General features: G+C 49.2%; 1 protein-coding gene across 1 annotated transcript; it reads left to right on the plus strand.

Moving 5' to 3' along the window:
* The first annotated feature begins 1689 nt into the window (after nt 1–1689).
* Nucleotides 1690–24235, plus strand: SETD1A (SET domain containing 1A, histone lysine methyltransferase). The gene is made up of 19 exons (XM_081299865.1): nt 1690–1828; nt 2415–2579; nt 2804–2899; nt 4894–5164; nt 7489–7610; nt 7821–8050; nt 8436–9285; nt 9429–10214; nt 10688–10864; nt 10986–11073; nt 11738–11895; nt 12035–12122; nt 14088–14429; nt 19439–20491; nt 20919–21091; nt 21168–21278; nt 21463–21582; nt 23235–23372; nt 23449–24235. The coding sequence occupies exons 2-19, from the start codon at nt 2430–2432 to the stop codon at nt 23620–23622; spliced, it is 5127 nt and encodes a 1708-aa protein (XP_081155991.1). The 5' UTR covers nt 1690–1828; nt 2415–2429; the 3' UTR covers nt 23623–24235.
* Nucleotides 24236–24545: the final 310 nt, after the last annotated feature.

Below are 24545 nucleotides of genomic sequence, written 5' to 3' on the forward strand. Positions count from 1 at the left end.
CCTTTCCTTATTGCTCAAAATGGTGAGTGTGCAGCCCTTCTTGCACTATTTTGAAGACTACAATAAGTCCTCTGTGACAGGAATTACCATCAATTTTTACAGGAAGAATCTTTTTTTTTTTTTTTTTAAAGAGAGAGAGAGAGAGAGAGAGAGAGAGAGAATTTTTTAATATTCATTTTTTAGTTTTCGGCGGACACAACATCTTTGTTTGTATGTGGTGCTGAGGATCGAACCCGGGCTGCACGCATGCCAGGCGAGCGCGCTACCGCATGAGCCACATCCCCAGCTCCAAGAATCTTAAATTTATGGAGGTCAGTGGCGTGCCCAAGGTCATACAGTGAGGGACTGCTGTATGTCAGAAGAGATGAGATGTCATAAGCTTAAGGCATCCTCCGTCATGCAAAAGGGCCTGGTGGGAGTGCGGTTCCTCCAGAGCAAGGCTCCGGTATCCACACCGAATAGAGAGGGTGATCAGACTTAGGGAGGCCTCAGCTCCAAGGTCCCAGGTTACTCCTGGACTGATGCTGCCCTCAAGCGGTGAAAACCTGTGAGCATAGGGAAGCACAGCTGGAGAAAGCGGGAACTGGAACCATTGATGTTTGTATTCCTGCACATTCTTTATTTTTTACAGGAGCCACGTAAAGTCCTTTAGGCCCTATTTAGGCTTATCCGAGAACCCCGAGACTAGCTCAGATTTAACCACAGAGCTGGGTTAAGCACAGCAAAATGCAGCACTTTCCGCAGGCCTCAGTCTCCCCATCTCTCAAGTGGGCTACTTAAAACAGAGGCCCAGGTGGAATAACGGGAAGAAAACCTGCGCTGCATGTGTGTGGGGCCAGGCAAACTATCTGAGTCACCGCTCCTCGTTGTATTTTTCCACCTCCCGGTTGGCGGGGTTCAGCAGGTCCTACAGGAACCTCCCCCGCGACGCCGGGCTTCGCACGCCTTGGCCACGCCCCTCTGCGCGCGGAGGTCTGACCCCGCCCACAGAAGGATCCGCAGATTCGCTAGACCCGCTTCTCTGCTGAAAATTCTCATTGGACTCTGAGAAGACTCTTTGCGTTGTCCATTTTCCCCCGGGTCGGAAGTGGGCTGTCCCCTGAGTTGTGCTAGTACGAAAGATCCAGAAAAAGTGGGTGACCCTGTCAACAGGGCTGAGCTAACCAGGCGTTATTTTCTTGACTCCACGAAGGCGGCTGAAGGGAGGCGACGGCTGAAGTCAGGAACAGTGGCGAATCTGCAGCCTCTTACATCTTTGGCCGCGCAAGGAAGGGGCAGGGAAGAGGAGCAAAGGAGCACGCATCCTGTCCACCAATTCGCCCCGCCCGCCTGACGAATCTGCGTCTGTTCAACGCGCCACTCAAAACTCCCGAGCTCTGGCTGGCCTCCTCCCCTTCGCCCCGCCCCCTTTTCCTCAGGGATTAGTCGCAGCTTTCGTCGCCGCTGATTCGTTAAGAACCCCAGTCTGGAGCAGCTGGATAGTGGTGGTGAAACCCACTCTCCGGGGGATGCGGCCAATCTCCAGGTTCCTTGGGCCACAACTCCCGAGCCATACAGGGCGCCGGCCGAGGCAGGGTCGCTACCCTCGGACCCGTGGATCTCCAGGCAGCGCCTGTGACGAAAGTGCGAATGCAGACGCTGTGCCCTCTGGGCCTCGCGCAGGTGGCGGTGGTGTTTGGTGCGCGCGCCGGGGAGGTGGTGGTGGGGGGGCGCCGCCGCCGCCACCGCTGCGGGGCCGGGTCTCGCGCTGCCGCCGCCGCCACCGCCGCCTCGCGCCGCTGAGGTGCCGCGCGGGGTGGGGGGAGGGGGAGCCGCTCGCCACGAGCGGGTGAGTAGGGCCGCGGCGCGCGTGCGCGGAGACGGGGGGGGTGCAGAACGCGCCGGGGCGGGAGGAGAGGGCAGCGGCGCGCGTTCCCCCCACCCTCTCCGCCCGGATTCGGGGCTGAAGCCGGGTCTCGGGCTCGGTCTCGCGGTGTTTCCAACGCCCCGAAGAGGTGCCACCTCTCGGCCAGAGGATCGGGGCGCGGGGACGGGAGCGGCTGTGTGGGAGCGGGAGCCGGGCTTGGCCCGGGCCGCTGGCCGGTGAGGAGGCGTGAGGGGGCGGGGCCTGCCAGGGGGCGGGGGAGGGGTCTTGCGCCGAGGCCAAGTGGGGCGCGCGCTGGGGAGAGCGGGAAGGTAAGGGGGCGCGAGATGGGCCTGGGGGCCTGAGGGTAGAGTTGGGAGGTGGAGAGAGAATGGGGTGTTGTGGTGAGACAGGGTACTTGGGGCAAAATCTGAGGGAGCCACGGGTCTGGGTGAGGTGTGGAAACTGGAGTGGTGAGAGAACCTGGAATCTGGGCTAGCCAATGAGGGGACAGCAAGGGAGTCAGGCCTAAGTCCTGGACCCTCTTTGCGTATCCCTCTTTTCCTAACAGTGTAAATGAGCAAAGATGGATCAAGAAGGTGGGGGAGATGGGCAGAAAGCCCCGAGCTTCCAGTGGCGGAACTACAAGCTCATCGTGGATCCTGCCTTGGACCCTGCCTTGCGCAGGCCTTCTCAGAAGGTGTACCGCTATGACGGAATCCACTTCAGTGTCAACGTGAGTGCCCCAGGGCTTTCCTTGCTTTCTAGGGGACTCTAGGGCCCCCCTTTCTCTCTTACTCCTTTCAGCACCTAGAGCTCCCATACTCAGAGCTTGCCTTCTCAAAAATGAGCAGGTGACCCCAGCTCTTTAGCATCATATGGGTCCTCAGATGGGCCTTTTAGAGCTCAACAATTTGGCTTCATCCTGAGCTGTGTTTCTGTTCCTGCTTTCCTTATTAGGACTCAAAGTATATACCAGTCGAAGACCTCCAAGACCCCCGTTGCCATGTCAGGTCCAAAAACAGAGACTTTTCCCTCCCAGTCCCTAAGTTTAAGGTAGGTGTCTCCTGGTATGGTGGCCTTTGGAGGGTGTGGAGGATCCTGGCACTGTAGTCTTTACAGAGCCTGATAAAATGGGTATTCCAGTGAAAGACTGACAGCCAGATATGACAGCTTCTGGGTCTGTGAGGCTGGGATGTTCTGGACAAGAGGTACACTTGTATAGTTGTGGTGTCTCAGGTGTATCTCTGGTGGCAAGGCTGTTGAATTCTCGAAAGATGAGGTAAGGACAGGTTTAGCTGTCATGTCTGTCACTGTGTATTCCTAGACATGACAGCAGGAAATCCCAGTTCTTCAGCAATTAAGGGGAATGACAAGACCACTGCCCATGTTCTTCACCTCTCATTTGGCCATGTGATCCTCCATCTTGTTTCCTAAGAGCATTTCCATTTTCCAATCCAAGCAGAGTACTCACCAGGCCTTGAACTGAGCTTAGAAAACTGGTGGTTCTAAGTTTTTGTCTTTGTTTTTGTCTTAATTATTTTTCTTTCACTAGTTTTCTTCTTTCTAGGTAGTTTATAGAGTCCCTTCACCCTTTTTTTCCTTGGTGTACTTTTCCTGGACAATCCCTATAGCTTTGACTATTACTTCAGCATTAATGACTTCCAAATATGTTTCTAGTCAACATCAATCTTGAACTCTACACTTGTGTGCCTTGTAGGGGGCAGCTCCATCTGGAGGCCCCACAGACATTTCAAACTCAAGAAGAGATTTAAAACAAATCTCTTTGCCTCTCAGTCCTATTCTTCCTTCATTTTCTCTACTGATAAATGTAACACCATTTCCTTACCTGCACAGACTGGAAATCTAGGAATTAACCAGCAGTTTTTCTCTTAATTTTTAAATTCCTGTTGCCATTTCCTTAATGTGGACCCTTGTATTCATTTCACTGGGTTTCCTTGCCTTTGTGCTTCACTCAACTGCTCTGTCGTGCTGACAGTTGTGTCTATGCTAGGGATGTGGCTCAGTGGTTAAGAGAATAGTAAAGAGATTTTACTATTCTCTTATTTTACTTTTGTTGCCAAGTCTATGTTTTTGAGCATTGGCATATATAGTGATTCATGTGGCCAAGCCTTATCCTCTGCTTTGACATCTATCTTTTCATACCATATAATTTGTAATTTTTACAAATACCAAGTCTTTCCTAACAATCTTATATGTTTATTTACATATTGTGTTATTCAACCTAGGGCCTCACACATATTAGGCAAACACTAAACTACATCCCCAGTCCTTTTCATTTTATTTCAAGATAGTGTCTCAGTTGCACAGACTGGCCTTGAACTTGTGATCCTTCTGCCTTTATCTCCTGAGGAGTTGAGAGTAGAAGTGGCACCTCTGTGCCTATTTGCTTGTTTTTTTGAGATGGGGTCTTGCTCTGTTGCCAGGCTGGCCTCAAACTCCTAGCCTTAAGCAATTCTCCTGCCTCAACCTCCTGAGGAGCTGGGACTACAGGTGTATGCCACTGTGCCCAGCTGCCAAGTTGTTTTATAGTTCCACATCCTAGAAGTCCTTGTTATTTTGGTAGACTCCTGTGAATTCAGAAACCCATGAGTTCTTCCCTGATTCAACTCTGTATATAGGTTCCCTTCTTTTGGCTCTCAGAAACCATTTACACTCTTTCTGTGTCACTTTGTGATTGTGTATGTCTGTCCTGTCTACTTTTGTAAATGGGAATCTCTTTTTTTCCACCTTTGTATTTCTAAGTGTCTAGCCTATTATAGTTGTTAAAAGCTGAACTAGTGGATTATTTCCCTACAACCAGTTCTTTCCATGTGTATATTTCTATTCCTAGTTCTTGCCATTCTATGGTACAGGAATTCAGGGAGAGAAAGGTCAAGACTGATGTAGTCCTTGTTGTGACCTCCTTCCCTTGCCCCTACTTCCGAGACATCTCTCTTAACTTCATGAAGCTTAGCTAAAGATTTTCAAAAGGCAAAGAAACAGTGATTAGTATAGAGATCTCAGACCAACTCTTGTCTTCTCCACAGCTGGATGAGTTCTATATTGGACAGATTCCACTTAAGGAAGTGACTTTTGCAAGGCTGAATGACAATGTGCGGGAAACCTTCTTAAAGGATATGTGCCGAAAGTATGGTGAGGTAGAAGAGGTAGAGATCCTTCTTCACCCCCGTACTCGAAAGCACCTGGGCCTGGCCCGTGTGCTTTTCACCAGCACTCGGGGTGCCAAGGAAACAGTCAAAAATCTCCACCTTACCTCCGTCATGGGCAACATCATCCATGCTCAGCTTGACATCAAAGGTGAGGGGCTTCCATGCCTGCTGCTCAAGGTTGGTCTTTATCAAAGATTGTAAACTCACATGCTTGTTGGGATTCCTTTTCTGAAAGTCTTGGGGGCCAAATGTGTATTTAAACTGAGAATTTTTCAACTTTTAAAGAGGAATTATAGTCTGTGTATTATGCTTTGTATGTTGCCAGCATGGTTGGGGTGGCACTTCGTAGTTGCACGAATATCCATAAAAAATTGTAGCTAGGTGTGGTGTTGTATGCCTGTAATTCCAGTGATTCTGGAGGCTGAGGCAGGAGGATTGCAAATTCCAGGTCATCGTCAGCAATTTAGTGAGACCCTGTCTCAAAATAAAAAATTTGAAAAAAAGGGCTGGTGGTGCACACCTATAATCCCAGGGGCTCAGGAGACTGAGGCAGGAGGATCATGAGTTCAAAGCCAACTCAGCAACTTAGTGAGGTCCTCAGAAACTCAGTGAGACCTTGTATTTATATAAAATACAAAAAAGGTTGGGGAATGCCTCGGTGGTTAAGTGCCCCTGAGTTCAATCCTCAATATGGGGGAAAAAAAAAAAGAAAGAAATTAAAAAGAGGGCTGGGGATATAGCCCAATGATTAAAGTACCCCTTTTTTCCAGTACTGCAAAAAAGAAAACAGGAAACTGTAATGAAGCATAATACATGGTAGGATGAATAAAGACTATAGTAAATCAGGTTTGATTTTAATAACAAATTCTCAAAAATATTAGGTTTTCAAGCCGGGCACACTGATGCACTCCTGAAATCCCAGTGGCTCAGGAGGCTGAGGCAGGAGGATTGTGAGTTCAAAGCCAGCCTCAGCAACAGCAAGGCTCTAAGCAACTCTGTGAGACCTTGTCTCTAAATAAAAATACAAAATGTGTCTCAGTGGTTGAGTGCCCCTGAGTTCAAACCCTGGTACCCCAAAAGTATTTTTCTATATATTAGGTTTTCAGCCGGGCATGGTGGTGCACACCTGTAATCCCAGCAGCTTGGGAGGCTGAGGCAGGAGAATCAAGTTCAAAGTCAGCCTCAGAAACTTAGCAAGGCCTTAAGCAACTTAGTGAGATCCCATCTCAAAATAAAAATTAAAAAGATCTGTGGATATGGCTCAGTGTTTAAGCATGTCTGGATTCAGTCGCTGGTACAAGGGGAAAAAAATTAAGTTTTCATCTTTTGGTTTAGTTTGGTTTGGATTTTGAAATTTTAGCCAGACATGGTAGCACATGCCTGTAATCCTAGGGACTTGGAGGCTGAGGCAGGGGGCTCATAAATTTCAGGCCAGTCTTAGCAATTTTGTGAGACCCTAAGCAACATCACAAGACCTTATCTCTGAATAAAAAATCAATAAAAGGGCTAGGGATATGGCTCAGTGGTTAAGCACCCTGGCTTCAACCCTTGGTACAAATAAATAAGGGCTGGGGATGTCACACAGGGGTAGAACACCCCTGGGTTCAATCCCCAGTACCACAAAAAAATAAAAAGAAAGAATCATCTCTAAAGACAAAGCAGTCTGAGCAATAGGGAGGAGTGGAATCTGGTACACTGTATATATAACTCTATCCAAAAAGGCAGCTGTTAGCTGATATTAACCAGTTTGCAAGTGAGAATGAGGACTAATATTCCCAACTTTAATTTTTCAAAGAAAAGTCAGTAACCTAGATTTTTATATGTAATCTGATTGTTTAAATGTTGCATCCCTTCCAAGATATTTTAAGTCATTTTACAAGGCAAATAAAATAGGTTGTGGGCTGGATTTAATCTTCAGGCTGCCATCCTGGAAACTTTAGTATATAGGATGATTTATCATCAGACAACCTGATGTTTGTTTGAATTCCATTTCTTATATTGACTGATTTTGTGACTTTGTGCAGATCAGTTTGCTTTAGGTTTATAAAATAGGGATACTGGGGATGGGGTTGTGGCTCAGCAGTAGAGAGCTCGCCTAGCATGTGCGAGGCCCTGGGTTCAATCCTCAGCACCACATAAAAATAAATAAATAAAGATATTGTGTCCAACTTAAAAAAAAAAAAAAAACAGGGATACTGATTCTTCTGTGAATCATCTAGTGTAAAGGCTAGAATACGTAGAAGTGTATTTGTAAACTGCAAAGTGTCATAAAATATGTTACTTATAGCAGTTAAGAGGTGGAGATGAGGTAGCAATTTGCAGAGATAGAGACAAGGTGGGAAAACTGAAATCCCAGAACCCAAGACTCCAAGAAATTGTAGGAAGCTTGAAGCCTCAGAAGAAAAAGGACTACCAAATCAGAAAGAGGTTGTTTCTCTTTCTGACTGTTGTTTCCCATTTGTCTCCCTCCAGGACAACAACGAATGAAGTACTATGAATTGATTGTTAATGGCTCCTATACCCCTCAGACTGTGCCCACTGGGGGCAAGGCCCTGAGCGAGAAGTTCCAGGGATCTGGTGCAGCCACTGAAACGGTAAGAAGTTTGTGGTTGCTATAATCCTAACTGCTTGATTGCTAGGAGCAGGAGCCATCTTTGGAGGTTCTAGGCCTCACTATCAAGTATAGAAAGAACCAAGAAAAGATGCTTAAATGCTTTCAAGTCAGAGAACTATGATTCTTGGTTTGGGGCATCCAAATTTTCAAATGGTGTTTTCATTTCTCCTTGCCTCCTCTCTCCCTCCAGACTGAGTCCCGCCGCCGCTCTTCCTCTGACACAACTGCCTACCCAGCAGGCACTGCTGTGGTGGGCACCCCTGGCAATGGCACCCCTTGCTCCCAGGACACAAGCTTCTCCAGCAGCCGACAAGACACCCCATCTTCCTTTGGCCAGTTCACCCCTCAGTCCTCCCAAGGAACCCCCTACACGTCTCGGGGAAGCACCCCTTACTCTCAGGACTCTGCCTACTCCAGCAGGTACAAAGCACACACTCTCTGGGGCTCCAAGCTTTCAAATTCTGGGACCTGCCTCTGAGGAGATGTTCAAAGTCTGAGAGAAGTTGGAAATCATTTGTGCTGGTCTCTGAAAATTTAGCCAACTAATTGCTGTCTTCAGGGGCCGTAGCTCAGTAGTAAAGTGCTTGCCTAGTATGTGTGAGGCACTGGTTTCGATTCTCACCATAGCATATAAATTGACAACTAAAAAAATATTTTAAAAAATTGCTGTCTTCAGGGATGCTAATTGGCAACCTGACATTTAGTTTTTTGGGTGGCAGTTTAATAAGGATTTGGGCATGAGAACCAGGATGGTTGGATTTGGTCATATAGAGATGAGCCTATAACTCTCCTACTTCTTCTCCAGCACCACTTCAACCTCCTTCAAACCCCGGCGGTCAGAGAACAGCTACCAAGATTCCTTTTCCCGCCGCCATTTTTCTGCATCTTCTGCCCCAACAACCGCTTCTACAGCCATCTCAGCTACCACTGCAGCCACCGCTTCATCCTCCTCTTCTTCTTCCTCATTGTCCTCATCTTCCTCATCATCGTCTTCTTCCTCGTCCTCTCAATTTCGTGGTTCTGACTCAAACTACCCAGCATATTATGAAAGCTGGAATCGCTATCAGCGCCATGCTTCCTACCCACCACGCCGGGCAACTCGGGAGGAGCCCCCAGGGGCCCCTTTTACAGAAAATACCGCTGAGCGCTTCCCACCTTCCTACACCTCCTACTTGCCCCCTGAGCCCAGCCGGGCCACTGACCAAGACTACCGGCCTCCTGCCTCAGAGGCCCCACCCCCTGAGCCTCCAGAACCTGGTGGAGGTGGGGGTGGTGGGGGGCCTAGCCCTGAGAGAGAAGAAGCTCGGACCTCCCCTCGCCCAGCCTCACCTGCCCGTTCCTGCTCCCCAGCCCCAGAAACCACCAATGAGAGTGTGCCCTTTGCCCAGCACAGCAGCCTGGATTCCCGCATTGAAATGCTGCTGAAGGAGCAGCGCTCCAAATTTTCTTTCCTGGCCTCTGACACAGAGGAGGAGGAAGAGAACAGCAGTACAGGCCCTGGGGCTAGAGACACAGGGAGCGAGGTTCCTTCTGGGTCAGGTCATGGGCCCTGCACACCCCCTCCGGCCCCAGCTAATTTTGAAGATGTGGCACCTACAGGAAGTGGGGAACCAGGGGCTGCCCGAGAGTCTCCCAAGGCCAACGGACAGAACCAGGTGAGGCTGGGGTCAACCAGGGGAGGTATTTGGTATCTGGGAGGCAGGGTTGGACCCTGAGGGAGAGGGAAGGGAATTAGAAAAGGATCTGAGGAAAAGCCCAGGGAACAGATTCTCTGTGACCCTCCTCTGCACCCCCACAGGCTTCTCCATGCTCTTCTGGAGAGGACATGGAGATCTCCGATGATGACAGGGGTGGTTCACCCCCTCCGGCCCCAACACCCCCTCAGCAGCCTCCTCCCCCACCTCCTCCACCTCCTCCTCCACCTCCTTACCTGGCTTCCCTTCCCCTTGGCTATCCTCCCCACCAACCTGCCTACCTCCTCCCACCCCGACCTGATGGGCCACCACCCCCAGAGTACCCCCCACCTCCACCACCACCACCCCACATCTATGACTTTGTGAACTCCCTGGAACTCATGGATCGACTTGGGGCTCAGTGGGGAGGGATGCCTATGTCCTTCCAGATGCAGACCCAGATGTTAACTCGGCTTCATCAGCTGCGGCAGGGCAAGGGATTGACTGCTGCATCTGCTGGCCCTCCTGGTGGGGCCTTTGGGGAGGCCTTTCTCCCCTTTCCGCCCCCGCAAGAGGCAGCCTATGGCTTGCCCTATGCTTTATATACCCAAGGGCAAGAAGGCCGTGGGGCATACTCTCGGGAGGCCTACCACCTGCCTTTGCCCATGGCAGCTGAGCCCCTGCCCTCCTCCTCAATCTCGGGTGAAGAGGCCCGGCTGCCTCCTAGGGAGGAAGCAGAGCTGGCAGAAGGCAAGGCCCTACCATCAGCGGGCACTGTGGGCCGTGTGCTGGCCACCCTAGTCCAAGAAATGAAAAGCATCATGCAGCGAGACCTCAACCGCAAGATGGTGGAAAATGTGGCCTTTGGAGCCTTTGACCAGTGGTGGGAAAGCAAGGAAGAGAAGGCCAAGGTAAGGGCCAGTGCCTAGGACTGGGCAATCTTGGACTTTAGTGGAAGAGGTAGAACTCTGGTTTCTACAGGTCAAAGCAAGTGAAAAATGAGATTGCTGGCTTTTGGGGACATACTAGTTGGTCAGGGGAGTTTTAGTGGGGCACAAAGCAGCAGACAAGGACAGACCTGAGCTAGAAGAGCTTCATCCTGGCTCTGTTGCTTACTTACAGTGGAAAAGGCCCTTAAATTTTTATTGTCCTCAGTTTTTAGTTTTGCCATTTGTAAACTAGGAAAAATAGTAGCTGTTTCCTAAGGTCAATGAGCTGAGTGTGCAGACTTTTGAGGAAAATGTCTGTAAAGGACTGGTAGAGGCAAGACAGAGATGGTGTCAAGTGGAGGAACAAGTTAATGCATCTCTATTCTTGGAACCTGGGAAGAGTGGTCCTTAGGCAGAAGGGATCGTCTGAGTTTCAATCCCCCTTCTGTCTGCAGCCATTCCAGAATGCAGCCAAACAGCAAGCCAAGGAAGAGGATAAAGAGAAGACAAAGCTCAAAGAGCCAGGCATGCTGTCCCTTGTAGACTGGGCCAAGAGTGGGGGTACCACAGGCATCGAGGCCTTCGCCTTTGGGTCAGGTCTGCGAGGGGCCCTACGGCTGCCTTCATTCAAGGTACCCTGAACTGTGATCTCTCTGAGTTGAGTGGGGAAGGGGGCCTTCCATCCTTAGGGTAGGGGTGATTGAGAATTATGTGTGAGTTCTAAGTGGACCCTATGTCTTCCTTCTCACCCAGGTAAAGCGGAAAGAGCCATCAGAAATTTCAGAGGCCAGTGAAGAAAAGAGGCCACGGCCCTCCACTCCTGCTGAAGAAGATGAAGATGGTGAGTGGGAGATCAGGCAGAAAGAGAAAGGGAATGGGATACTTAGAGAGGAAAAGAGCCAAGTGGAAATGTTGATATTGAGTTAAAATGAAAATAAAGCCATCTGGGAGGTGTTAGAAGCACTGATAGGATTCTCCCTGGATCTTAGTTTGGGTCTTAACTCTGGTAGGTTGGCTTGAGTTTTTCGCCTACCACGTGAAAATGATAACTTCAGTACTTGGAATCAAACTTGGAGGTTAAACAAGTCATCTACCCAAGTTTACTATCTAAATGTTCCCCTACAACCTTCCTCCCACTTTGTTGAAGTCTGAGCTATTGGTTAACAGCTTGTATAGCTGGGAAACTTCCTTATTGAGTCAGATCAACTTCCCAGGAAACCCATTGGCCTTAGTATTCTTTTCATGGGCCAGGCAGAACAAGTTGACTTGTTCTTGTTCTCCTAATGGAGAAAAGAACGAAAGATAAACTATGTAGTGTGTGTCTAAACTATAAAATATTAGGTAATTGCAAGGTGTTTGTGTTTCTTCTCTGAGCTTCCGCTTTCTATAAACTGAGGCCTGTTGGGAAGTTCAGCAGCAGTGTACAGAAAACTCTTCGTGTATGGGGTAGGGAAGTAGAAACATTGTTGATGGGCATTTCCCTAAACTTCACTCACCTGGCCTAGACCCCGAGCGGGAGAAGGAAGCTGGAGAACCAGGACGTCCAGGGTCCAAGCCCCCAAAGCGAGAGGAAGATCGAGGCAAGACCCAAGGCAAGCACCGAAAGTCCTTTGCTCTGGATAGTGAAGGAGAAGAGGCATCCCAGGAGTCTTCCTCAGATAAGGTGAGAGGTGCCAGGTTCCTGCCAGAAGCTTATTTCCTGAACCTTTGTTCCTATGTCAGCTTCTCTCTGGGCTGGAGCCTAGGTCCTCATGGAGGACTAGTTGTTCCTTTCCTATTAGTCCTTAATTCTTTTTGTTAAGGATGAGGAAGATGATGAGGAAGATGAAGAAGATGAAGATCGAGAAGAAGCTGTGGATACTGCTAAGAAAGAGACAGAAGCATCAGATGGTGAGCAAGATAGTGAGTTTTGGCTTAGGAAGAAAGGGATTCAGCCACGTGATTTGCCCTTTCTCGAGCCCACATAACTTTCCTATTGATCATACTGTACAGTAGCAACCCTTTTTTTTTAAAATATGGTGCTGGGGATTGAACCCAGAGCCTTGTGCATGCTAGACAAGCACTCTACCAACTGAGCTATATCCCCAGCCCTACAATAGCAGCTCTTTCAGCCACATCTTTTGGAATCCTTGGCCCCCTGGAAACATTAACTCAAGTATTCAAAGGGATCTCTCCTGCTTGCTTCTTCTGAAACATAGCTCTTTTCTGAGGACAACTCAGCAAAGTGTTATTTTCCCAAGCCCTAGAGATAAGGGGGTCTTTATTCTCTTGCCCTTTGACCCTGCCAAACCGGACCCTGCTCTTCCTGGAAGGACCAGCCACCAAGCTGTGCCTCCCTCTCCCCCTCCTCATGACTGCCATCAACCAGTCAGTCCTCTTGTCTAATTAAACACCTGTTGGCTCCCAATGTCCACTTAGATACATAGTTTAGTCTTCCTTTTCATTCATCCTTTCAGATATATATTGGGCCCTTCCTCTGCCAGATGCTGTTTTAGGTACTTAAGACACGGCAGTGACCAAGACAGATATGGTTCCTTGGTTTGAGAGCTTGTTGGTTGGGTGGCAGAGACTTGACAAACAAGTGAACAAATCCTCTCACTTCAAAAAAGTTTATGCTTAGAAGGCAAAATAGGGTAATGGGGCAGAGAGTGATAGGGTGGCAGGCCTGGGGGAAGATTTATTGTTCTCTGTATGATGGTCAAAGAATAGCTCTGAGAAGTACCATTTCAGCAGGGACCAGCATGGGGAACATAATCTGAGGCTGTCCTTTACTGAAACAGAGGACAGGATTAGCTACTAAGGATGAGGGGTACAGATCACTACTTTTCATCAGTTTTACCTTCTGATGCTTCTTGAATTTGTCACCTGTTTGTTCCCACTGCTGTCCTTTCTTTCTTACATTTTTTAAGTAGTCTTGACTGATTTCTGTCTCTATTTCCACCCTCCTTTCATTCCAGTTCATTTCCCAAATTACTTATGAAATTATCTTTTCTAAAATGTGCACCTGATCCTCTTCTCTCCATAGAGTCTTTTCCTGTTCCCTGTTTTCAACAATGTGACTCCTCGGACTGACAGCATAGGCCACATATAATCTAGCACCTGCTTAACTGTTTAGCTTCGTCTCACTATTCTCCAACCCCCTTCCCAGTCACTAACACCTATTCTAATTTACCCAATTATGTTCCTTAAGGGCAATGAAGATCTTAGATATTTTTTTAAAGCACTTCCCATATTACCAGTCTCCCAGAGGCATGGAGCATGCAGTGTTCTCAAGCTTATTTCACCCCAGAATCTTTTCTTTTTTTTTTGAGAGAGAGAGAATTTTTTAATATTTATTTTTTAGTTTTTGGCGGACACAACAACTTTGTTTGTATGTGGTGCTGAGGATCAAACCCGGGCAGCACGCATTCCTAGTGAGCGTGCTACCGCTTGAGCCACATCCCCAGCCCCCCAGAATCTTTTCTTACAGAGTCTTTCATCCAGGTTATCCTTAAGACCCACAATGGGAAAAGCTTCAGTAGTACAAGCAGATGCTTTGCCTGTCTCCAGGTCTCTTTTTCTCTTGCCTTTGTTGTCCCTGCTTAGCCCCCATGTCTGCTTGGTGGGACCCCTTCATGTCCTTGATTTCAGTAGCTCCTCAGGAATACCTTCCCTGACTTGCAAGCAGAATCCAGGGCTCTCTTTGCCATGCTCCCCAGCCCTGTGAATACATGTGCTTATCCAATTCCTTGACAAATTGGACTTCCAGCATCTGGTGTAGAGCCTTGTGTTCAGAGTAGTGAGCCAGTGAATGAACTTGGCTTGACTGAATGAGGGTCTTCCCACCTCGCCTAATTACCCCTTCTGGATTTCCAGGCGAGGATGAGGAAAGCGATTCGTCCTCGAAATGTTCTCTGTATGCTGACTCAGATGGTGAAAATGGTAGCACGTCAGACTCAGAGAGCAGCAGTTCCTCCAGCTCTTCATCTTCCTCATCTTCTTCCTCATCATCCTCATCATCCTCTTCATCATCGGAATCATCCTCAGAAGAGGAAGAGGAAGAAGAGCAGCCAACAGTCATTTCCTCAGCGTCTTCGCCCCCCGGAGAAGTCCCAGCACCTCTCCCAGCACCTGTTGAGGAGCCCGAGCCAGAGAGAGTTGCAGGCTCCCCAGTTACACCTCTCTCTGAACAAGAGAAGTCTCCAGCAAGGCCTGCAGGTGGGTGTATAGGATCTGAAGTGTGATCTGTACGTGTGTATTTGTACGCGTCTGTGTCTTTGAGAGAGAACAGTGCAATATTTATTAAGTAATTGTAAGTATGTGTGACTTTATTGGAAAAACACTATCTTTTGTCCTGTCCCCTTTGGAGATGTTAGTGGCTTAACATTCAAATTGCACTGCTGTGGTGGTTCACAGAGCCAGACCAAGGTATTTAGTTACTAAAGTAAAATAGGATGATCTCCTCCCAAGTAAAAGTAAGTTAAGGAGGAAATTCCCAATTTAATAAATTTTCCTACTAATTTTTCTTCCCCCTCTCCCCCCGCCTTGGCTGTACTGGGGATTGAACCCAGGGCCTCATGCATGTTAGGCAAGTGCTATACCACTAAGTTACATCCACATCCCTTTTTTTTTAGCTTTATTTTGAGACAGTCTTTCCAAGTAGCTGAGGCTGGTAATTTGCAATCTTCTTTCCTCAGCCTCCTGAGTTTCTGGGATTATATGTGTGTATCACCATGCCCAGCTTTTACTCATTTTTCTTAATCCTATTCCTTAATGTGTAGAGTATATTTGCAGGATTAATCTGACATATTAACATTAATCCAGAACTTAGTTTTATCTTTGCTTTCCTTTGTGAACTTGCACATTCTGTTATTTCATAGCACATGCATATACTTTATTCTGTGGAAATTGCTTATTCAAGAATTATTGAATGTTTACCACAACCAGTAGCAGGTGCAGAGGGTATGGTGGTATGTCCGTTAGGCTAGTCCTACCTGCATAGAGCTTTACAGCCTATAGGAAGAGATATCAGTTGAATAATTCATACATAAGAAAATCTGTGATTGCAAACTGAAAGCATCATAAAGGCAAAGTGTAGGGTACTCAGAACCTGCATGCAATCTGCAGGCCTGGAAACATTTTCCTGCTAAAGCATTGTCAGCTTGAAATCCAGGTAAAGTAGGCAGGTAGAAGGGATTAGATGTACATGGACCCTAAAGGAGAGGGAATAGCAGCTTGGGAGATCTGGAAGAAAGATAAACTCTTTGTGGTTGAAAACTAGGGCTGGTGAGATGACTAAAACTTGAAAGGTTGGCTAGAGCCACGTTGTGCAAAGTGCATAGGCCACATTAGAAATTTGGTTTTATCTTCAGAGCAGTACAAAGCCCTCAGAGGAGTGACATGATCACATTTGTGATTTCAAAAGATGCAGTGCAGAGAGAAGTGGAGAGGGAGCAGAGTGATGCAGGGATACTACTAAGAGGCTGTTCAATAAGTAAGATGAGCTATGTTGATAGCTGGGACTCCATGCAATGAAATTAGTCAGTTTTCAAGATACACTTCAAAGATACATATGATCTCCCACTTGTTATTGAGATCCCATGATCCAAGGTGGGCAGTGACCACAGGAAAACTTCCTAACACTGGCACATGCTGCTCCCTTCTACACCCCACAAGATGAGGAGCTGAGTTTCTACTGATACCTCAAATACTCACCAGCCTCTCCTGAGTCCACTGGGTAGCAGAAGGGACTGTGAGGCTATAAGCAGTCCAGAGGGCATCAGTATTAGTAGCCTTCCATTCTCTGTGGGGCAGGAAGGTCTTCTGGAAGGGTAGACTACTCTTGCTGAGAAAGAAGAGAGTTGAGGGGCCATAATGATATTAGCTAACTTTTAATGTTTATTGTGGGCCAAAATCTAGGGGCTCATTGAAAACTCATTTTCTCATTCAGTCCTCACAGCATTCCCATCATTCCTGTTTTAGAGATGAGGAATTCAAGGCTTAGTGAGATGCAGGAACATGCTCAAGGTAACTTAGCTGGAATTGGAGAGATAAGGAGAAGAGAATGCGGGATTGATAGAGGAGTTAGCTTTTCAATGTAGGCGACACTTGGGCATGTTCCTACACTGAAGGCAACCAGGGACAGTTAAGAAATAGAAGAGGAAGAAATTCTTGCTGTAGTGACATTCCTGGGGAGGGCCTGTAGATCTGATGCAAATGTATCTATGAGTGGGGAGGCAAGGAGCTGTGGTGTTTGATTCCTGAAGAGCAAAAGAGCATGAGGGATGGCTTGAGTAGGAGCCTGCCTGGAAAAGTGAGGAGAGTGGGAAGCGAGGGTGGAAGCTGACCAGGCTTGCCAGCAGCACCAAAGCCCTATGGAAGCCAGGGCCTGGGGGAAAGGAAGAAATAAGTAAGAAGTAAAGGGAAGTGACAAAGATAGAGGGTAAATAAGTAGAGATGGTGGAAGGATGAGGATGTAGAGGTGTGGAAGGTACTGTGAAAAGAGAGGACCAAGTGAGGTCCCTGGGGGCTAGGCTGAATAAAGATAGTAGTTAATATGGAAGAAGAGAGATGGACTAGAGGGAAGTCACAGGATGAGAAATCAAAAAGGGACGTGGGAGGGTGAACTGAGAGGTGAGTTTGGACTTGTTACATGGTAGGAAATCTAAGTGTGAATCCAAAGTGTGACTGGTGGAGAATAGCTGAGGGTGAATGAAAGAGATCTCTAGAGATGTGAGAATCCAGGTGAATAGTTGGGATAGTGAAGTCTCCTGGGTAGATGGCCAAGGTGGGAGATTAGAGGAAGATTAAGGCAAGTCTCTTGGGTTTTAGAAGAGAGGGCAGGACAGGGAAATCTGAGTTACCACGAACAGGCCAGAACTGTATGACCTGATGGCAGGGCCCTGTGAGGGCAGCAAAGGGCAGCTCACCCCTATCTCCAGAGAACATGTGGCTCCTGGTAAGTGGGAGCCTAATTGAGGGCTTATTGAGGATTCTAGTGATAGGAACCAGTTTCTGTTAGTTTAAGTAGAAGAATGGATTTGTTTACAGGATATGACCTACCTGGTAAAACCTATTTGTTTATCTATTGTCTCATGAAGCAAGGACCAAAATTCCTGTAGGTCCTGCCTGTAGGTCATACATTCTGTGTCATTCTTTTCTCCTTTGAAAATTAGCTTCTTCATTCCAGTAGAGGGTGACTACTCCATCTAACCTCTAGACAGGCCACTGACAGCTCTGCTCCTTTCTTAGATCCTTATTCTCAAAGAAGTTTCTGATTGTACTGGCTTGAATCATCTTAGTGGTATCCATTAGTGCTGGCTCTGGGGAGACGGGGGTGGGAAGGCGTATGGGGCCTTCCTCTGCGGATCTGAAGGCATCAGGAAAGCAATTCTCAGAGAAAGGAGGGATCCCCCAAATTGTCTCCTGAATGAAAGGAATGCTTTAGGTGAGGAAGCAAAGGGACATTTGTGTGAAGCTGAGCTTGAATTTGTTCTCCTTAGCCAGGCTTCTGGAAGACAGTGGGCTGGGTTAGGAAAAGGGCTTAGTTGGGAGATTACCCCAACATGGAGAAAAGAGGTGAGAAGATGCATAGAAACTGGAGTGCCTGGAACAAGCACCTGGGCCTCACCAGCTTTCAGGTGTGGATTGCCACTAGTATCCAGAACCTAGGACATAGCAAGCTGAGGGCCTTGCTGAGGATACCAGTCCTAGGAGCATGGGTTGAAGTCATGGACACAGGTTGACCACTGCCTGTTCAGGCCAGGCCTGGTGCTGTCTGCTCTTCAGGTTTTTTGTTTGTTTGTTTTTTAGTTGACAAAAGATCTTTTATTTTTATTTATTTATTTGTTTGTCCACTTATTTATTTATATGTGGTGCTGAGGATCAAACCCAGGGCCTCACACATGCTAGGCATGCGCTCTACCAATGAGCCACAATCCCACATCCTGCCCTTGAGTTTTGTGAGTGGTAGAGCCAGATGTGAAACCACCATATCCACAAGTGTCCAGAGCAGCATAGGGCAGCTATTAAGAGCATGAACTCAATCTAGACTGCTTGTATGCAGATGTTCTGTCACTTGCCAACTGTGTGATCTTGGGCAGGTTATTAACCTCTCTGTGCCTCAGTTTCCCTATCTGTAAGATGAGATTAATATAGTACTCTCTTAGGGCACTTTATTTTGGGGAGGGTGACATGAGATAGTATATATAAAAAAAACTTGGATCCATGTGAGGTGCTGCTGTATTAGCTATTAATCTACTATAGCCAGCCAAAAGTTCCAGGATTCTGGTTCTGCAGGGAAGATGTTACCAGTGTCTAAAGAAGTGGACAAGGCTTCATAAGGACAGTGACCTTGAACTTGGGCTAAAAGCTTCTTCCACTGACAAGGGAGGGGGAAGGAGGCCATGTTCCCGGTACTAGGGGCTGAGTTTGAGAGAGAGAGCAAGCAGCACCTCTCAAAGACAGATGTTCCTTTCTCCACCTGCTCCTCATTGTTTGGGTGTCTGCTTCAGTCTCAGCTTTTTCAGCGAAGTCTTTCTTCTGACCCCTTCCCCATTAGGAAAAATCACCAGTTCTATCTAGGAACTGGGAAGGAAGGCAAATTTTATAAAATGTTTTTAATACTGAGATTCAGCTTTTTACATTGTATCTTTTCCACCTCACTAGACTACAGAATTCTATATATAATTGGAGTGGGTATTTTAGTTCAAATCTGGCTAATTGGATCCTCATTATAGAATGCAGCTGACAAAAACTGTCTTGGTCCATGTGCCTAGTCGTTGGATGTGGTTCCATCACTGCCAGTCTTGGTAAAATGGCTAAAATCCAAATGTGGAGAGCCCTCCCCCATCTTCCCTGTTTGGCTGTGCATTTGATTTGTGTACTCATTGGACTGAGAGCTCTGTGAGGATGTTGAAAGTGTCTGTCTCCTTTGTTGGTATAAAGTTAGGACTCAGTGTACATTTGCTGGCTATGTGAATGATCAAGTGCAGAATTCCATCCCATCAAGGGAGCCCATAGTGCTGAGTATAGTGTGCGGTTGAGAGGCAGGCAGTGTGTCCCCTGGGCTAGGAGAAGGATCTGTGCAACTGCCTGAATTTGCTGGGTGGAAGCTGAGAGGAGAGTGAGCACAGCCCAACTCAGCCCCAAGGCTCCTACCTCTAACAGCGCTAATGAAGTTGGGGAGAAGCTAACTCCCCTCTTTCTTGGTGTGCTTCCTTCCCCAGGTCCTACAGAGGAACCACCTCCCAGTGTGCCCCAGCCTCCCCCAGAGCCACCAGCTGGGCCCCCAGCCCCAACCTCCCGCCCTGACCAGCGACCCTCTTCTCCTATTCCCCTTCTTCCCCCACCTAAGAAACGCCGGAAAACTGTCTCCTTCTCTGCTGTGGAGGAGGTGCCTGCCCCAGAGCCTCCCCCAGCTGCCCCACCACAAGCCAAGTCTCCTGGCCCGATCTCTCGCAAAGTCCCCCGGGGCGTAGAGCGGACCATTCGCAACCTGCCCCTGGACCATGCATCTCTGGTCAAGAGTTGGCCCGAGGAGGTGTCCCGAGGGGGTCGGAGCCGGGCTGGAGGCCGAGGTCGCTCCACTGAGGAAGAAGAGGGTGAGCCAGGGACAGAAGTGGACCTGGCAGTACTAGCTGACCTGGCCTTGACCCCAGCCCGGCGCGGGCTGGCCACCCTGCCTACTGGTGACGATTCAGAGGCCACAGAGACCTCAGATGAGGCAGACCGCCCCAGTCCCCTGCTCAGCCACATCCTCCTGGAGCACAACTATGCCCTGGCCATCAAGCCCACACCTTCCACACCGGCCCCCCGGCCTCCGGAGCCAGTTCCTGCCCCTGCAGCTCTCTTCAGTTCCCCAGTGGATGAGGTCCTAGAGGCCCCTGAGGTGGTAGTGGCTGAGGCAGAGGAGCCAAAGCAGCAGCAACTGCAACAGCAGCCAGAGGATGGGGAGGAGGAGGAGGAGGAAGAAGAGGAGGAATCCGAGTCCTCAGAGAGCAGCAGCAGCAGCAGTAGCAGTGATGGTGAGGGGGCTGTCCGACGGCGCAGCCTCCGTTCTCACACCCGGCGCCGGAGACCACCGCTCCCACCCCCACCTCCACCACCCCCCTCCTTTGAGCCCCGCAGCGAGTTTGAGCAGATGACCATCCTGTATGACATTTGGAACTCAGGCCTAGACTTAGAAGACATGAGCTACCTGCGGCTCACATATGAGCGGCTACTGCAACAGACCAGCGGAGCTGACTGGCTTAACGACACCCACTGGGTCCATCACACAAATATCCTGAGCCATAGGGTTCGGCCTGTCTACGCAAGATAGGAAGACACAGGCCTGGGGTGGGGGGGGCCTTCCCTGGGGTCACAGCCCCAGGCAGTGTCTTCTTCAGATCACTCCTTGTGCTACATTGATTTCCCTCCCTGTCTGTTCAATTCACTCTGCCATGTTCAGCCTGGGGGTTTCTCCTCTGGCTGCCCAGCCATCTTTTCTCTCTGCCTCATACCTCTTTTCTGCCTCCCAAAGTTTTTCTGGCGGAAAAGGTGGAGTCCAAGACTGACTTCTGTCATCTGCTGTCCCTTCACACCTAATATGCCCACCAGCTCAGACCGGCCGCCCTTTCCTTGGGCTGGGACTGGGGTGGATGGAGAGGAGCAGGCTCCAGGGATCTGGCCAATGAGGGACCCATTCTCTTCCTTAACACCCTGCACTCACCAACCTGAGCACTCCAAAGCGCAAGCGGCGGCCCCAGGATGGGCCCCGAGAGCACCAGACAGGCTCGGCACGCAGTGAAGGTTATTACCCCATCAGCAAGAAGGAGAAGGACAAATACCTGGATGTGTGCCCCGTCTCAGCCCGGCAGCTGGAAGGAGTGGACACTCAGGTGGGGTCCTGCCTTCTGGCCTACTCTCTCCTCTCACCATCTTCCCATTGCTTACTTCCTTCTGTCCTCCTTGCAGGGGACTAACCGTGTGCTTTCAGAGCGCCGGTCTGAGCAGCGGCGGTTGCTAAGTGCCATTGGCACCTCAGCCATCATGGATAGTGATCTGCTAAAGTTAAACCAGCTCAAGGTGAGGAATGGGGACCTGGGAAGGGAAGAGGCTCAGTGAAAAGCAAGGTGAGCTACCCTGGTAGGATCCTGTGTTTGGGTTGTGAGGGGAATGAGATATTCTCCATTCTGGGAGGTCTGCAGGAAAGGTGAGGAGCTTGGTCTTGAGAGGCATGCAGCAGTAGAATCTATCTTCTGCCCCTTAGTTCCGAAAGAAGAAGCTTCGATTTGGCCGGAGCCGGATCCACGAGTGGGGTCTGTTTGCCATGGAACCCATTGCAGCTGATGAGATGGTCATTGAATACGTGGGTCAGAACATCCGCCAGGTGAGGCTCCACATCCAGCACCAGGCTCAGCTTCTGATCTGACATACCAGACAGACAGCACAGAATTTCCCAGGAGTTCCATTTGACCCTCTGGGCAAAGCCTTACTTACCCTCCCAGCTCCAAGAGTTAGCCAGTGAAAACCTGTGTCCTTCATCCTTCATTAGTAATATGCAGTAGTAAACAATATTAGTGGTCCAGCAGGAAACAGGACTAGTAGTGTCTTTCCCTTTAAGGAAGTGGATGCCGGGCACAGTGGCATGTGCCTGTAATCCCAGCAACTCCGGAGGCTAAGGCAGGAGGATCACAAGTTTGAGGCCAACCTTGTCAACTTAAGCAACTTAGTGAGACCCTATCTCAAAAACTTTTAAAAAAGATTGAGGATGTAGCTCAGTGGTAAAGTACCTCTGGGTTTAATTCCCATTACCAAAACCAAAAAAGGAAGTGGGGAGTATTGGACAATTAATGACACTAAAGGATAGTGTTTGATATTAAAGGAAAAGTTTAGGGAGATAGGAGCAGTGTGAGCACATACAACAGGGTCTAAGACCATCAAGAGATAGTGTGTTTAAGTTGGGAGCCTAAAGACAAGGAGGAACTCCCAGGTCCAGGTGAGAAGTGTGCGGCGAAAGCCTGGAGGTAGGGTAGTCTTAGGAGTGGGAGATCAGAATGGCTAGTCAGAAAAACTAGGGCCAGTGGCAGATGAGAGTTTGGAGGGGAGGGGCATGTGGAGCCCAGATTTTCCAGAGCTGGGGAGCAATATTAGTAAGTATGGGCCTCTAGTGAGAGGGAATCTCTGAAAAGCTAAGCAGAAGAGGTCCTTGGAGGGTAGTAAGCTCCCTCTAGTTGTGCTGGGAAGAGAGAACTAGTCTAGGCTGACACCAGTGGTGCTATCATAGATCAAGCCAAGGTGAAGGTGGCCTGGACTGGAGACCAGGCAGTGAGCTGACTGTGGAGAGTGAGGACAAAGGAGGAGGTGAGGCTCTTTCTTGAGGTGCTACCATTAGCTGTTATGACTCTGATGGGGCCCCAGTGTAATGGGAGTGAGCCGGAGGAGCAGATGTGTGATCAGGATGAGTTCCAATCAGGACATATGATGTTGCAGGGCCCCAGGGAAATCTAAAGATGTCGCCCAGGAATTCTACTGAGGTGGATTTTGGCTGGAGATAGGAGTTTGGTAGGAGTCCCCACTACTTAGCTGACAGCAGAAGCTCTGGGAGGGAGTGAGATCACCCAAGGAGAAAGTGCAGACAGCTCATTGTCCCGTTTACTGGGATATAAGAGTTGCTGCTTCTCATACAAGACATGGGTCCTTATAGGTGACCTGCCATTTGCATTGGTCATCTAGGCCAACAGGTGCCTGTTTTGGAGAGAGGGTCCTAGGAGAAGAGATGAAGTGGCCACTGCCAGTGCAGATTTCTCTGGAGTCCTCTTGTTAGTGACTTAGTCAAAAAGACAGAGGATTAGGATAGGTGGCCAAAGAGGCAGGCTGGGTTTCTAGAAGCAGTCAAGTTGGGGGTTGAGATCTAGGCCTAGTTGGTATGGACACTGGAGTGATGGCTGGCAGATTATCCAGAGGGGCTGGTAGGACCAGACCTGGTCCATCTGGAAGCTGAGAGGCCATGCTATGACCTTTTCTGTCCTATATTGCCAGATGGTGGCTGACATGCGGGAGAAGCGCTATGTACAGGAGGGTATCGGCAGCAGCTACCTGTTCCGGGTGGACCACGACACCATCATTGATGCTACCAAGTGTGGCAACCTGGCGAGGTTCATCAACCACTGCTGCACGGTGCGCTGGGAGCTAGGCGGAGGGATGGGAGGGATGTGGAGGGGGGCACAACTCACACTGCCCTCCCCCCCTGTAGCCCAACTGCTATGCCAAGGTGATCACCATTGAGTCACAGAAGAAGATCGTGATTTACTCCAAGCAGCCCATTGGCGTGGATGAGGAGATCACCTATGACTATAAGTTCCCGCTGGAGGACAACAAGATCCCGTGTCTATGCGGCACTGAGAGCTGCCGTGGCTCCCTCAACTGAGGTGGGGCAGGACTGGTGCCCACACCCCTATTTATTCCCCCTTGGTGCCCTGAGCTCCCAGCACCCCCCCAGCCTTAGTGGGTTCAGCAGGGCCCACATGCCCCCATCTCCAAGTGTGGGGTTGGGAGCTCCAAGCCCAGCGAGGGAGCCTCAGTCCCTTGACGAGGCAGCTTCTGCCTCCCCTGTTACCCCTGCCCACCCACCTCTTAATTTTTTTCTTTGCGGAGAAGAAGCTGTAAATGTTTTGTAGCTGCCAGCAGCTGTTTCCTGTGGAAACCTGGGGTGCCGGCTTGTACAGATCCTGTTCTTGGGGGGTTGCACAGCCCTCTTGCTTTGTGTTAATGGGGATTTCCCCTTGTGCCCTGTGTGCACCCCTCCCCAGTTCAGGGGTCTCTAGGGGCAGTGGCCATGTTCTCCCCCTGGGGGGGCCCTGCGCCCCCAGTCCTGGGGACTCCGTGCCTGGAACCCTGCCTCATCTTCTGTTCCTGCCAGACCCTTTGGGTCACCCTCCCACCCTGGTGTCTGGAGGCTTTGGCTCAGCCAGGCCAGGATGGTGGGGGTGGGCCCTTCTTGTTGGGCTGGATTGTATATATGTTAATAGCGCAAACCCAAGGCCACATTTTTATAATTGTGATTAAACTTTATTGTACAAAAGTGCTTGGTCAGTATCTTTGGGGGAGAGCAGGCTGGGATGGGGGTTGAGGAGACATGGATGGGGCAAGATGAAGAGAGGGAAAGGGTGGTCTGAAGTTTGGGGTGGGTAGAGGGCTTTCAGGCAAGAGCCCAGACCTGCAGATCCAGCTGCCATTGCTTTGGATCACCTGACAGGCTGATACAGCCACGCCAGGAATCCCCCACTGAGGCCAGCCAGAGTTGGGCCAAGGTCAGGCCTCCCTTTCCTTCCCAGAACCACAGCTGCTGCT

The sequence above is a fragment of the Spermophilus citellus genome (genome assembly GCF_964194105.1).
Source record: "Spermophilus citellus genome assembly, chromosome: 6".
In the NCBI taxonomy this organism is placed as follows: Eukaryota; Metazoa; Chordata; class Mammalia; order Rodentia; family Sciuridae; genus Spermophilus; species Spermophilus citellus.

Coding starts and splice junctions, on each gene's coding strand:
- SETD1A (XM_081299865.1), top strand. CDS start 2,430: ATGGATCAAGAAGGTGGGGGAGATGGGCAGAAAGCCCCGAGCTTCCAG. Junction 10,865..10,985: donor TACGGCTGCCTTCATTCAAG/GTACCCTGAACT, acceptor CTTCTCACCCAG/GTAAAGCGGAAAGAGCCATC. Junction 12,123..14,087: donor AGAGACAGAAGCATCAGATG/GTGAGCAAGATA, acceptor CTGGATTTCCAG/GCGAGGATGAGGAAAGCGAT.